The 15534-nt window shown below is 44.9% G+C and overlaps 1 protein-coding gene across 1 annotated transcript in view; it reads left to right on the top strand.

The window, feature by feature from the left end:
• The window catches only part of PHLPP2 (PH domain and leucine rich repeat protein phosphatase 2), a gene marked incomplete at its 3' end in the record, with an annotated part of 30067 nt that extends 19095 nt beyond the window's left edge, over nt 1-10972 (top strand). The window contains exons 8-19 of the mRNA XM_082290261.1: nt 212-442; nt 1172-1374; nt 1877-1937; nt 2532-2627; nt 3903-4058; nt 4720-4920; nt 5431-5593; nt 6850-6980; nt 7366-7476; nt 7938-8126; nt 8256-8487; nt 9833-10972. Coding sequence (XP_082146387.1) covers nt 212-442; nt 1172-1374; nt 1877-1937; nt 2532-2627; nt 3903-4058; nt 4720-4920; nt 5431-5593; nt 6850-6980; nt 7366-7476; nt 7938-8126; nt 8256-8487; nt 9833-10972 — 2914 coding nt within the window. The remainder of the gene's footprint in view (nt 1-211; nt 443-1171; nt 1375-1876; nt 1938-2531; nt 2628-3902; nt 4059-4719; nt 4921-5430; nt 5594-6849; nt 6981-7365; nt 7477-7937; nt 8127-8255; nt 8488-9832) is intronic.
• Between the last annotated feature and the right edge of the window lie 4562 nt (nt 10973-15534).

The following is a 15534-nucleotide window of genomic DNA, read 5'->3' on the forward strand; positions in this document are numbered from 1 at the left end:
TATTGCATATATGCAGTTCTAAGCCTATTACATATGTGATAAAAACACTTCAGTAACTTTACATGTATAAGAATAAAATTAGCTGTTAGGTACCTTTAAAAATAACCACACTGAGGCCAGCTAACTATACCAGAAAATTCACTGAAAATACTAAATGTGATGTTCACTACTCCTTGCAGAATTGTTTTCTTTCTTTTTTCCGCTGTTGCAGTCTCCAGACCTTCTGGCTTGATGGCAATTTCCTCACATCCTTACCAGAAGAGATGGGAAACCTGCAGCAGCTCAACTGTCTTGGGCTTTCCTTCAATAACTTCTGTGAACTGCCAGTAATTTGTGAGAAACTTGTCAACTTAGACAAACTTGCCCTGGCAGGGAACTTGCTAGAGACCCTGGACCTGACAGTGCTGAGCCGTATGAGTCACATCAAAAGTGTGGACCTCAGGTAAGGGATGAAACTTGCAGGTGTCTATAAAACAGATTGCAACTTTCCCTTTACAGAAGAGGAGCTGTGTAACTTCTAGTCCGTTTTGCAATAAACTAGGTTCAGTTTTTTCTTACTGATTCTTTAGCTTTTATGGAGTTCTGTTTCTGAGGGTGTGCAGAATCCACTTGGAAAAGCAAGCTTAACTGAGCAATGCCTGATGCTGAATGTGACCCAGCCCTCTAGTTTCCTCTTGTGATTTTCTGTTACCTTGAGCTTTGGTAGCTGTTTGATCTCTCCTTCCCTTTTTTGCCTCCCTGCCCTAGAGATGTGATCCTGATTCTCCAGGCTGCCAACTGCAGAGCTCTCAGAAAGGGACAAAGAGCTTTTTGTGTGTGGCAAGGTAGTCTAGTATCTGTTCTCTCTGCATTAGCTTCCTGTGTCCATGCAAAGTAGCTGCCCCTTGGCCTGGCTTCTGTTTTCTTGACTGGATCCTTCTTCAAAATCTCTTAAGAATTTGGGAATCATTAAAATGGTTACATACAGCAGTGTAGACAAAGGAAATGTTTTTGTTTGTATTCACTGCCTGAAATTCACCATTGCTCATCACACATTTCATTCACTGTGCTCACCTTTGGTGTTAGCCTTCACCAAAATTATTCCTTTCCTCTTCTTTCTTCTCTCTTCTTATTGATGTCCAGTGTTCGGTGTCCTATTTTCTGACTTTTTAACTCATCTCTGAGTATTTAGGCTGAACAACCTGAAGAGAGCAGCAGCTGACACTCTGGAGGGGAACAAATCTGTGGCTTACATGGATTTACGAGACAATCAGATGACAGATCTGGATCTGAGCTCCTTGGTCAGCCTGGAGCAGCTGCACTGCGAGCGGAATAAGCTGAGAGAGCTGACGCTGAGTGGCTTCTCCCTTCGGGCCCTGTATGCCAACAGCAACTGTATGTCCTTTGTCTTCTTCACCTGCCTTTTCCCTTTAAGCCCTGGGAGCAAAGGAAAGCAGCCTTTTGCCCTCTCTCACGCATTAAAAAAATACCTATGCTGATGTTATTGTGGTGAATCTGTATGTGATGGGTCCTCTGAGGTTAGCTCCTACGGATCACATATGCATTTGTGTACACAGGCTGTGTAACAGTGTGGAGGTTGTAGTGTTATGTCCAAGGAATTCATCTTCCATTGAGACCTGTTTGGGAGCCCACAAAGAAAAGTACAGTTCTCTCTTGTTCTGGTGCTCCACATGACAGATGGAGAAATGGGATAGTGAGACATTATAGTGCCATATGGCAGATGTATGAAGTGTGAACTCTGTGGTGGGAAGGATCAGTGAGGACCTTGAGTCTCTGTAAAGAAAGACAGTGAGTCTCATTTGATAGTTAAGCTGCTTCTCTGTGCTGTTTTCTCTCTGAAGCTCTGCAATCATACTTACTTGCTTTACTTCATCAGGTCTGACAGCTGTCAATATTTATCCGGTTCCTGGTCTACTGACATATCTAGAACTCTCCCAGTAAGTGATCATACACAACAGAATTTCAAGCAAGTATCTGGACACCTTTGCTTTTTTTCTGCAAAATTTTCTAGAGGTTTTAAGGGTTTAAAACAGTTGAGAACAATTAAACACAATAGAACTTCAAAGCCCAGCACTAAGCAATGATGAAAGTGTCCCACACCAGAAGCCCTTCTGAACCAGTATGACCTCTTCAGGTGACTTTGCTATCCTTCAGCTGTAGGCTGTGACCAGGAAAAAAAAAAGCCAAGCCGGGACCACTGAACTTATGGCAGCTTACTGAACTGAATGGGGGGGATCTGTGGAACAAATATTTAGAGTAGCTGCCAGTGATCTCTGCTGTTGATTTCATTGCCTACGTCTGCTCTTGGTGCAGCATTGTGAGACCTGTAAGATAGGATGCCCTGCCAAGTCATGAACCAGCTCAGTTTGCACTGCACAGCTAGCCGTGAGATAAAATCCACATGACTGACTTGGATGCTGCTCATTTTTTGCCTGTTGCTTTTGGTTTGGCTGTCACTAAAATCATGCAGCATTTAGAGTCTGTTCCATATGGAGTGCTGGCTTCTAGCTTTTCCCACTTGCTTTTCTCAGCAATCAACTACAGTGCGTCCCAGACTGGGCCTGTGAAGCAAAGAAACTGGAAGTTTTGGATGTGAGCTACAACCTCCTTTTGGAGCTTCCATCGAGGTCAGCAAACCTTTGTAAACAGAGCTGAGCTTTCTTCGAAAATGGGCTGTCTGGGAGGAGAGAAGCAGTGCTATTCCAGTTGCTTAATTCCTTGTTGTGTAGAGAAAGCTATAATCCACTTACTTTATCTATGCAGCATCAAAAATGCTTTGTATTCAGATGTTGGAAAGAACCCGTTTCTAGGTCCGCCTTTTGAACAATAGGGGCTAGGTAGTTCCATCCTGTGCTTTCAGCTGCTACTGCAGCTATTTGCACCTGGCATAGAACATGCTGCTATGATTTATATGTGTTTCCATACTGTCTGTGAACACAGGTCATATGTGAGACCCCAATACGTTTTGCATCGTCCCACGGAAATTTCATCTGTTACCTTTGATAGGGCGTTATCACAAAGGGACAATACAGCTGATCTCAAATGTAGCTTTCACAGTACACCATCAGCCAGCTCCTTTCTCCCCATTTCCCTTTCAGTCTCTGCAGAAATGCAGTAAATGAGAGCCAAGAACTAAATCAATTTTGCAGTTATTTATAATGACTTCTCACAAGTACCACATTCTCAGCCTAACAAGGGTGTTTGGTCGGGGTGTGATTGTGATGAATGACACAGTGTCTAGGGTAAGCTGTATTAAGATTGAATGGAGAAGTGGTTGACGGGGAAGAAATGCAGAACACGGGTTGGAGAAGTTGAAGCAAGAGGCATAGGAATTGATCAGCAGTGACATTCCAGTGCTTGTCACAGAAAAACTATGTACGTCAAAAGCAAGAAAAGGATTTAACAAGGATGTGATAATGAGAAGTTAAAAGAGAATTTTAGCCATGCCAATGGATTAAAGGGCCCAAATTTTAAGTATGTTATGCAAAGAATCATTTACTGCCTTAGAAATAACACAGGAGTGCTAAGCAGATATTTAAAGCTCTAAATTTATGTTGGCACTGTGGAAGCACTTCTTTCTACCTGCAAGTGAGAACAGGCATTTAAAGCCCTCATTTTTTACTTCTTTCTTAGTCTGCCTGAGAGAATGCTGGGCACATGCACACCAACTCGCATGACAAGATACCAATCAGCAGTAGCATAGAGGGAAATGTAGATATACTTCCAAGCATTCAGAGAGACTGAGTCATGTTACCCTTCTGCTTTGTCATTATTTACATTTTATGGATCAGTGTATTTTAATTTTTCCCTGCTGCACAGTCAGATTAAGTGGATTAAATACTACCTCTGTGGATGTCAAGAGGAGTGAACCAAGTTAAACAGAAAACCCTATGTCTTTCTAGGATCCTCAGAAGCTTGAGCCTTCGGAAGTTGATGGTGGGGCACAATCGTCTGCAGAGCCTTCCACCTCTTCTAGAACACATTCCTTTGGAAGTGCTGGACCTTCAGCACAACCTGTTGACTAAACTCCCAGAGACACTATTTGTCAAAGCTCTGAAGTGAGTCTCAGTAGCAAACACTTTTTGTCTGCATTATCCTTTGGAGTGTAAGGGCTGAAAGTGGCACCTGTGTGACTATCCTTGCAAGGTGCCATTTGCATAAGAGATAACGAGGTGTGCCCTTTATGAGGAGGTAATTCAGATGCTGTAAGGAAAGCCATCAAGCTGATTTGAAAGAATCGGTCCATGTTACTGTGTAATTACAGGAAAACAGAAGCTGCCTGAAGAGCATTGTCTTTAAAAGTAGTCATAATAAGTTCAGGTGCAAAGAAAAGAAGCCAGTCAGGTTCAGGTCGTTGGAGAACAACAAGAGAGACCCTTTACAAATGAACAGTCCTTCATAACTGTCTATTCAGACAGGAGTTAGCCCTTCTTTTAAAGAGTCTAAGTAAAGTTTTATGTTGTCTGCTTACACCAGTATTACCCACGGGCTTTTCGGTATTCACCGTTTACTGTAAAATGCTGTGTGCATCCACAGTGCATATAGCTAATAAGTCATTAGTAGACTCACAAATCTTAATGTGAGTAGGGATGTTACAGTATTGTCTGGCCTCCTGTCTAGTGCTGCTGTCCACACTGGCATTTGTATGGCTCCTTTTCCTCGTGTTATTGGAATGGTTTGGATGATGTGAAGTCTGATTTTTGCACTTGCTGTGGTTAGCCTCAGGTACCTGAATGCATCTGCAAACAGCCTGGAGTCCCTGCCCTCTGCATGTACGGGGGAGGAGAGTTTGAGCATGCTGCAGCTGCTATACTTGACCAATAACAACCTCACAGATCAATGCATCCCTGTCTTGGTGGGGCACCCAAACCTACGGATCCTGCATCTGGCAAGCAACAACCTGCAGACTTTCCCTGCAAGGTAAGTCAGTAAGGCTGTTGGGCAAGACAATGCTCCCTAGGAGGAAGCTGCCACCTTCCCATGATTGTACATGAGTCAAAGTCAGAGCGAGATGCTCTCCCTGTGGCTTGATGACAAAAGCCTCACATTTCCACACACAAAGTGAGGAGAAGCCTGTTGAGGGGGATTGGCACAGGGTACTGTTGGCTGTAGGCTTTCATGTCCTCCTAGTTGTGGTGCCATCCAGAGGGACTAAGGGATGTAATTAGTTGTGTTGCTTGTGTGTGGGGATGGGGTGGTACTTCTTTGCAACTTCAGCACTGATGGTGAAGGGTGTGTCTGTTGTACAAATCCAGGCCAGGCCTGGGGACCCTGCCTCTTACTAGAGCATCTCTTAGGACTTTTGGTCTCCCAGCAGTAAATCAGAAAAATAGCTCGTAAAGGGCAGTGTCTATGGATACCTTATCTGCAGCTTCAGAAAGTGACAAGTTCATGTCTGTAAGATACAGTATTTTTTTGTTTCCCTTTCAGCAAACTTAGTAAGCTGGAGCACTTGGAAGAGCTGAATCTGAGTGGCAACAAACTGAAAACAATTCCTACCACGGTTGCCAACTGCAAGCTACTTCATACACTTATTGCACACTCTAATGAAATCAGCATTTTTCCAGAGATCCTGCATTTGCCCCGTATTCAGGTATTTGCATGGAGAAGATAAAGAGATATTTGGGGAAGTTTGGGTTATAGAATGAGGAGTAACTGCTAGGAGAGAACTGGAGGTCCCAGCAAGGCCAAGTGCAGGGTGCTGTACCTGGGTCAGGGCTACACCTGGTGTCAATCCAGGCTGGGGGATGAATGGTTGAGAGCAGCCCTGCTGAGAAGGACTTGGGGATGCTGCTGGATGAGAGGGTGGACATGCTCTGGCTATTAGCTTGGCACCCAGAAGCCCCCCACATCCTGGGCTCATCCCCAGCAGCATGGACAGCAGGTAAGGAGGGGATTCCGGCTCCCTGCCCTGCTCAGGTGAGATCCCACCTGCAGGGCTGCATCCACCTTGGGTCCTAGCACAAGAAGGACTTAGACCTGTTGGAGTGGATCCAGAGGAGTTCATGAAGATGATCAGAGGGCTGGAGCACCTCTGCTGTGGCAATGGACTGAGTGGTTTGGGGTTGTCCAGCTTGGAGAAGAAAAGGGTCTGGAGTGACCTTATTGCAGCCTTCCAGTATCTAAACTGGCTAAAAGAGAACATGAGAGGGACTTTGGACAAAGGTGTGGAGTGACAGCACAAGGGGGAATGGCTTTAAAGTGAAAGAGAGTAGGTGTAGGTTGGATATTAGGAAGAAACTCTTCCCTGTGAGTATGGTGAGGCACTGGTACAAGTTGCCCAGAGAAGCTGTGGCTGCCCCATCCCTGGAAGTTTCAAGGCCAGGTGTGACAGGTCTTGGAGCAGCCTCTTGTAGTGGAAGGTGTCCCTGCCCGTGGCAGAGGTGTTGAACAAAATTAACTCTAAGGTCCCTTCCAGCACAGGCCATTCTGTGGTTCTATGACCTTGCTTGATTAACCCCAGAAGAAGCCACAGAATATGCATTCTAGATCTCTCACCTGTCTGAGTTGATCAAAGATCATCTCTCATTCACCTTTACCCCCTGCCTCTGACATTTCTGGTTTCTTGCATTTGAGACAGTGGGCAGTGTTATATAGCTAGGCAGTTTTGCATATAGAGGCCTTCTTTTGTCTTTGGTGTGACCTAGTCTTTCAGTATTGGAGTCCTGGCTATTGCAGGTTGCTTACAAATCATTCTTCTTCTGACCAGTCAGATCCATTTTCATGATGTGTGTGTGAGATACAATAAGTAGCAGGGTTGTATGATGTTTGTAAGGAGCACTGGAGTAACTGATGACTTGACACAACAAAAGAGTATTTCCTTTGTCGTGCTGTTTGTTGCTACTGCAGTTTGTGGATTTGAGCTGCAATGAGTTAACTGAAATCCTGATCCCTGAGGCACTGCCGGGTTCCTTGCAAGAGCTGGATCTGAGTGGAAACACAAACTTGGTGCTAGAACACAAGACACTGGATATCTTCAGGTGAGCCATTGACATGTCAACCCAGTAGTGACCTGCACAGGGAAGGGTAACCCTTGCCAGGAGAGGAAATGGCATAATAAAGTAAAAGCACTTTATCACTGCATAGTGGTATAATGTTCCCTGCTTGAGGCAGCTGAGGCTTCCTGTCTTTGGGAAGGGAAAAGTCGGGGTCCAAAACATCAAAGCAAGTAATTTTTCAGGTGGTATGAGGTTTTCCCAGGTGTCTTTGGCATGAGCAGCCAGACATCTCCAGAAGACCTAGCCCTTAAACCCCTCTCCTTGATGCAGTTCTTTGTACAGACTGCTGTCTAAAACTCAAGCCAGTCTAGATCGTATGGCCTGTTCAGCAGGTTCTAGAAAAGCGTAACTTCTGTTCTCTCTGTAGTCACATTACCACACTGAAGATTGATGCTAAGCCCTCCCTCACGGCAGACTCTGCACTCACTTCTACCTTCTGGAATCATGGAGTAGCTGAGATGGCAGGCCAAAGAAATAAGTGAGTATTGTGGTTTGCTAAACACTGACATTGTCTTCTCAGGATGTTGGGCAGAGTGCACTGCTGAGCACCCAAGAAGACCCATTTTGCCCAAGAGCTCATCCATCCCTTTGTCTCTCCAGGTCTCTTACTAGGTCTTGGTAACTCAAGTCTCCACATTACCTTTTGCCTCAATTTTCACACTTTTCCCGGTATACTTGGACTCTCCTTCCCTCTCCAGCAAAGATGCTTTTTCTCTTGCCAGCTGTGCCTGTTGCCCTCTCCTGCATGTGGTCAAAGAGGATTTGGGAGTTCCAGCAATACAGTGCAGCTGTACATCTCCCAGGCTAGTGAATGTAGGAACAGTGGCTTTGCTGCCCTGTGAGAATGGCACTCACAGCAAGGTTGCCTGATGGCTGTGGTTTTGAGAACAAGACAATATTTTGAGATCTATTAACTTTGCTTGTATGCTTTTCTGACAGGCTGTGTGTGTCATCCCTGGCACTGGGGAGCTTTGCAGAGGGCGTGGAGGCTGTGTATGGCATGTTTGATGGTGACAAGAACGAAGAACTGCCACGCTTGCTGCAGTGTACCATGGCTGATGTGCTCCTGGAGGAGGTACAGCAGTCTGACACCATGTTCATGTCCAACACCTTCTTGGTCTCCCACAGGTAGGACAGTGAGCAAGCTGGTTCTGGTGGGACTTGCATAGGAATATCAATGTGTTAGGTGGGGTGAGGCAGCCCTCCAGAATGCCTGTCAGTAGAGTCTGGAGCCTCCTACACCTTTTCCTCCAACAGGAAGCTGGGCATGGCTGGGCAGAAGCTGGGTTCCTCTGCTGTCCTTTGCTACATTCGTAATGAGGTGGCTGATCCAGCCAGCAACTTTTCTCTGACGGTGGCCAATGTGGGGACGTGCCAAGCCGTTCTGTGCCGAAGTGGAAAAGCACTGCCTCTCTCCAAAGTCTTCAGCCTTGAACAATGTTCAGAAGAAGCCAGGAGAGTCAAGGAGCAAAAAGCCATTATAACAGAGGTAGGTTTGGACTCTTTTCACTTCAGCTTCCACCCTCACGTAAAAGCTTGGTGCAAGTACATGAGCTCAGCTGTCTGCATAACATTACAGGGGAGAGGGTGACGTGAAGGTTCTGAATGACTTGTCTAGTGCTTTCTGCTCTTTTGCTGATTAGCTGTTCAAAATTGCATGTTCCTAAAACACTGTGGCCTAAGAACTATGGGTACAGGATGACATGTTGTATGCAAAAGTATTAAAATGATTTCTAGAGAACTCTAAAGGTTAACTTTCTAAACACTTGGAAATAATAGGGAAGTTCCAAAGAATGGGAGAAATACATCTGTAAAGATCTTGAGAAATCAGTGCCAATCACTTTAGTTTTATGCTTTAGTTTATGGGTCTTTTAAAAAGTATTAAGTTGCTAGATAGAAGTATTTCTCACAAGCATAATGTGCTTGTGAATAATAAATAATAAAGCTCCTCAAGGTGCTGTAACGCTGCGGCATAGCTCTCTGACTGAAAATAACTATGGGATTAATGTAGCATGTTAAATAGTTTAAAAACTGGCTCATTAATGGATTCTGAAAAAGAAAATTGAAATTATTGTCTAAGAGACTTTCCTGTGTGTCTCATCTGCTGGGTTTTAATACTTGGTGGCAGCAGCAGCAGTATTAACACCCAGAGGGTACAGAAATTAAGAACACCGAAACTAAATTCAAAACACTGACTTGGAAAAGAGACTGAGGGTTGTGGGCACGTCTCTTTATGGGAGACCACTGCCAGGCTGGCCAGGGGACCATCTAGCAGAAGGGGGTAATAGATCCAGGTTGCAGAAACAGTTTGAGATACCTACTTGTTCTTTTTTTCCTCAGGATGTAGTGTCCCCACTTCAGAATGCCGTTATGTGTTAATAAAGAGGGAAATAGTTCAGACAATACACAGAAATAGTTTAATGTCTGGGTAACCTGTCTTGCACTGAGAAAGTCCAAAGTCACTATCCAACTTGTACTAAAAAAATAAGTTTCACGTAAGACTCATCAGTGAGAGTCTCTGATCAGTGTACTGCAGATAGTCTAGCTGCACATTTCAGAATAGTCTGCTACAATTCTTCAGAGCCCAACAACAAGGCTTGTGGGATAAAAGTGTGTTATTGCCATCATGGGTGATGGTGGTTACTGTACCTGGTCATCGGGTATAGTGAATGTCTGCACTGTAGTACGTGCACCTAGATCCCTTTCTCCAATACTGCAGATGTGTAACTGGCATTTCTTGAGGCTCCAAACCAGCATATGGGCAGGGGAAAGGTTGCTTTGTAAATGATCTAATAGCACATCCAATGCTACTGCCTTGTTTCTCTTGTCTGCAGGACAATAAAGTGAACGGTGTGACTTGCTGTACTCGGATGCTGGGCTGTACATACCTGCATCCTTGGATCCTGCCCAAACCACATGTCAGTTCCATTCCACTGACGGTACAAGATGAGCTGCTACTTCTAGGGAACAAAGCTCTCTGGGAACACCTTTCTCATGCAGAGGCTGTCTCAGCTGTGCGGCACCTGCACGACCCATTGGCTGCTGCAAAGAAACTCTGCACTTTAGCCCAAAGCTATGGTTGCCAAGACAATGTTGGTGCAATGGTAGTATGTCTGAACATCAGTGAGGACAACTGCACTTGTGAGATGCATGGCCTCACTCTGCCAGGCCCTGGGGGATTTAGTTCTACTACCACCAAGCCAGCAACACCTTCATGTAGCAGTGGAATTGCTTCAGAGTTCAGCAGTGAACTGTCTGCTTCTGAGGTTAGCAGTGAAGTGGGCTCTACTGCATCAGATGAACACGGTGCTGTTGGTCTAGATGGCAGTTTGCTACCACGACAAGAACGACGTTGCAGCCTACATCCTGTGCCCCCCTCAAGCATCTTTCAGCGCCAACCTTCCAGTGCCACCTTCTCTAGCAACCAGTCTGACAATGGTCTAGACAGTGATGATGAGCAGCCTGTGGAAGGTGTGATGACAAACGGCAGTAAAGTGGAGGTAGAGGTGGACATCCACTGCTGTAAAGGAAAGGGTCTGGAGTTAGAACGTCCTGCTGCAGAGTACAGCTCCTCTGCTCCAGGGCCAGAGAATGACTCTGGGCTTGTACTCATCATTCGGAGGCAGAACAGCGTAAACAGCAACACTGTGCAGAGAGGGGTCAAGGAGAAGTGTGAACTGCAAAAATCTCTTTCCACATGTTGTCTTTATGGAAAGAAGCTTTCCAATGGCTCCATAGTGCCCTTGGAGGAGAGCCTCAACCTCATCGAAGTAGCAACAGAGGCACCCAAGAAGAAGACAGGCTATTTTGCTGCTCCATCCCAGGTGGAGCCAGAAGATCAATTTGTGGTGCCACCTGATCTGGAAGAGGAAGTGAAGGAACAAATGAAGCAGCACCAGGAGGATGGAGCAGATCAGGAGCTGAAAGAAGAACATGCAGCACCCCTGCCAGAGGAGTTTGACACAGCTTTGTAACCCTACGAGTACCACTCCCACATTATCTGTCCCAGGGAGCTCTGTTTCATAAGGGCTGTCTTGCCCTTTGAGGGAGCTGGGATCTGCAAGGAGTACAGGCACCTGCTGCTTCCTTAATGGAGTTGAGGAAGAATCAGGAAGGCCGATGTCTGGGCTGTCCACTTATGACTGTAGGGTCTCAGTTGTTCTATGAGCACTCAGATCCAGAGCTGAGCTCTGTGTTAGGGACTGTCTGATAAGTCCTTGAACCCCGAGGTTCTGCCAGCTCTGCAGGGAAGGGGCTGGTGTATGTGTGGGGGGGGTGAGGAGGCTGCTGAGGGAGAAATGCTCAGTGTTTAGAGTCCTGTGAATATTTCTGATGCAGTGTCCCACCCTACCCCCCAGCACCTGACTTCGTTATTCCTTGAAAGAATACAGCCAGTTGCAATGGAGCTGACCTAAGAATGGTTTCCTACATTAATTGCACTCACTTTTATTTATTGCACTTAAGCTGTTCTTTTCCCCTTCAGCCCAGCACTTTATTATTTAGGGTTAGGGGAGAAAGCACTCCACAGCAGGTATGCTGTGGACTATTTGCAGTGGATGTTCTTAGGCAGTGGAGGACTCAGGGTACCAGTATTCTGAGGAGCACTGGTGTAGGGGAGATCGAGGGTTATGGTGGGATCATTCTGTGCAGGATGAGAAAATACATAGCTGAGTGATAAGCAGGTGCCAACCAATGCATTTTATATGGAGCATAGGAAAGATCAGCTCAGGACTGGTTTATTAAGGTAATGTATGGAGCTAGTGCTTCTAGCTGCAGAGCACAGACCCACCTCAACAACACCTCAGCAGCAACCTGGCCACCTTCATCATGGATGCTTCACAGCAGAGGCTTCCTGTATCCAGAAGACATGGGATAAAACCGGGAGCTTGTGCTTGTCTCAGTGCTCAGTCAGAGGAGCCAAGCTGTATACAGTGGTGTGCCACACTAAGGCTGGCAGAAGCATTCAGTGCTCTGTTCCATCAACATAAACCTCTGCATTGTCAGCTACAGCGTCTTTGTTTTCCCTGGAAACAGGAGACATATTCCAAATCCACAGAAACCAGCATTTCATGGTATGTGCCCAGTTTGGCCACAAACAAGCTGAAAGTATACTTGTTCCTGCTTAGCTTGCAGCACAAAAGCAAAAATGAAACTTTTCATCTTATTACCATTTTTATCAGCACCGAAAAAGATGTTTAAAACAGTCCCACGAATGATGAACTGGCCAGTCTGCACTCAGAAGCCTTGTGTTTCCATTAGGATTTTTGGAGCAGGGTGTAAGTTGGCTGCCTATGTCATCATTTTGTGTGAGGGTTGTGGAGACCAGTGCCTCTGTAGCATGCAGATCTCTTCCTTTCTGACAGAGCTGGATAGCAGCTGTCCCCATCATGTCAGTGGTGCAATAATCCTGACTGTAATGTGGGCTAGTGCCTTTTCTTCTTCAGTAATTGTATTTATGAAGAAAACTTAAAAGTTTCTTCTGAAGAGATCTGAGGAGCTTGAGTTGTCTATTTTTGGATCAAATTTGGGCCTTGTTCAGAAGGAAATATTGTGCAGACTATTTGTGGGATTCCGTCAATATAGATCTTCTGACAAAATCTAATGGAGTTTTACTGAGATTTCAGAGCACCTTGAATTTCTTCTCACTAGGAAAAAAATGTATTTTTATCATGCATAAGGAGCAACATTTTAGGATATACTTTGTGCTAGTTGCAGTGTAATCATGAAACAACCCAACTTTTTCCAAAGTTTAAACTCTCAAAAATTTTGGTTGTTTAAACGCCTATTTCATTTGGAACTGGAGATTGAAGCTAATTCTTAAAATAACAGAAACAACAGCATTTGAATCCCTTAGGCAGAGAAACAACAGCAGAAAAGATTCAAATGCTAAACCCCAAAACTCTTTCATATCATCATCATATAAGTATGCAGGAAAGGTTCATCCCAATGTATTTGACTGCAGCTTTTGATTCTGTCACTGGTGATAATTTTACCAGTTATCTGTGCCTACTAGCCTCATGAAAGGTTGAAATTCTCAGAACCCAGGGCTCCAACAGCCTCACACTTTCTGGTATCTGAAAGGGCTGTAGAACAGCCTCCATTCACTATGGGACTGATGCAGAAACCCTTCTTTCTGAGTAAGAATCTGACAATCCCTGCACTCCGAGTGGCACATATTAATGCAAATCAGGTCTCTATTTTTTTGCACTGATATGGAAAGTCCAGTGCATCCTTGCCAGTCTGAACCAGTAGTGTTGTGTGCAGAGTTGCCACAAGGAGTGCAGGGTTTGTCAGATGTGTTGAAGGACTAAGGAAAACACAGCTCTGCGATGGAGCATACAGATTTCTGAACTGCACCTCTTAAAGGTAGTGGCAGGATGGAACAGAAGGAATTCCTACTTAGACTTTTTCTCCAGTGCTGTTTCTGGTTTTGAAGCAGAAAGGAAGTTTAAATACAGCCAGCTCCTATTTTCTATGAGTGTGAACTGTCATGGAAGACGTAGCTTGTTATCTTTCTTACACTCCAGGTAGAATGCACAGATTTCTCTGAAGCTGGCATTATGAACTCTGGGCAGCACAGGCTGAGTTGACTTAACCTGTTCCAAATAGTCTTCCTCTGTTTGACTAACACGAGCACTGGTGTCCTCAAGCAGCTTCTGCATGTCTTCCATGTGCTTCGCTTTTCCATTTCAGCTATGGCATTGTGATGCTTTTTCTCCAGTCATCCAAAATCTTTTTCATGCATTAAAAATAGTGCCTGTTCATCACAAAAAGTGCTGCTTTTTCCTAGGCCAGTTTTGGGTGTCAGCAAAGACACTGGCATCATGTTTTCATGCAAATGTCTTGCATTTTCTAACACAAGATTCCAACTGCTGAGACATGCTTCAAGGTCACTGTCATCCAAAGAAATGGGTTTTTTCTGACATTGGTCAGATAGTGGTGTGGCTGGGTTATCTTCATCTATCTGGTGAGGACAACTCATAGGACAGAGTGCTTCCCTCCACTACCTTTTGTTTTCCTACCTCCTTCTATGTCTTCCCTACCTTATTTATTAACACTACCTTAGATTTCAAGCTCCCAAGGAGCACTGCTGTAGGTGGAACAGGTATGAAAGGGCGAGTCTACTGAAGGACTCAGCAGGGTACAGAAAGTGTCTTCCCAGTTCTCTTCCTGATCTCCAGTCCCTTCCCTGGTTTTTGTTTTTGGAGTTTGCAGAGATACTCTGTGATCTTCTTCACATAACCACATCACTGAGAACATCCCACTCATTCATAGACTTGCTGTTAGAGAGAGGTTCTCAGCTTGAGGTCCTCAGGCTGTTTTGTCCCTGCTGAGCAATGCAAGCCCTGCCACACTGCATGCAGCCACAGTGAGGCTGAGGAGTTTGTTGGTCCATCTCTTCAGTAATTCTGGCTCTGCTGATAAGCATGCTTGCTGAGAAGGGTACTATGCTCTGTCCTGTCCTGTCCGGAAAGGCTTCTGCAAAAGGAACCCATAAAACTTATATTGAACGGGGGTAGTTGGGGCCCAGGTGATAAAGGTAAGAGAGACCCTCCACATTGCCCCCAGAACAAGGAACAGGCACATGGAGGCAGCATCACAGACTGTTCATACCAGAATCTTCAGTTAGATGGGAGGATAACATCCTGTTCCAAGAAGGAGCAAGTATTTCCCTCTCTCGGGGACGAGCTGCCTTGGAGTCTGAAATCTTTCCGTGGTACACAGGATCTTTGGTCACACCTAAGGCTTTGGACCTGTGGGGTTTCTGCACTCCTTCCAGATAGATGCTGGTGGCTTTTGGGTCACTTGCAAAGGCCTTTCTTCCGGCAGTAGATCACCTCCTTGGTCTTGTGCAATTGTTGTCTGCTGTTCTATTGCTCTCTGAAGACTCAACTGTATTTTTCCTCTTTTTTCACATTTTAAAACATTACTTTTTTAAACTTGACTCATATGACCTGGCGCATGTTAAATATTGCAGTGTACCAACTGTTTACTAAGTAATCTTTTTTCATATTTTTTTTTGTTTTTAAAAAGGAGAGTATTTTCTCTATCCCACTCTAGCATGCACCTTTAACAATCCCTGTTTTTATTGTGTATGGGAGTAGGTTGTCCAGTGAATGCACCCTCAGCACCGTGACCTATGTATTGCTTTGGAAAGGCAAATAATGTAAGATTGTTGGAAAACACTGGTCCATTGACATTGATTCTTTATTCAGATGTACAGAGCAGTTCAGGAAGGAAGAGTATTTTTGCATTGGATTTTCAGCTGACTTAGCAATAAAGATTTTTACTTTCATCTAACAGCTTACTCTGATTCTGTTACTGTGCTGGAAGAAATCTCTGCAATATCCCAGTCAAAGGTAGCTGTGTCCAGCAGCAGCTGTGCTGCAGGTTCACTGAGCTCTATGTGCTACTTCACTCATCAGCCTTCCATACAAAAACTTCTTGTAGAACACTGTGAGGGTAGAATTAGACTTACCAATTATTAAGGCAGCTTTCTGTTTCCTGCTAGAGGAATCTGCCCTGTGAACTTGCT

Source organism: Coloeus monedula (genome assembly GCF_965178545.1).
Source record: "Coloeus monedula genome assembly, chromosome: 13".
Taxonomy (NCBI): Eukaryota; Metazoa; Chordata; class Aves; order Passeriformes; family Corvidae; genus Coloeus; species Coloeus monedula.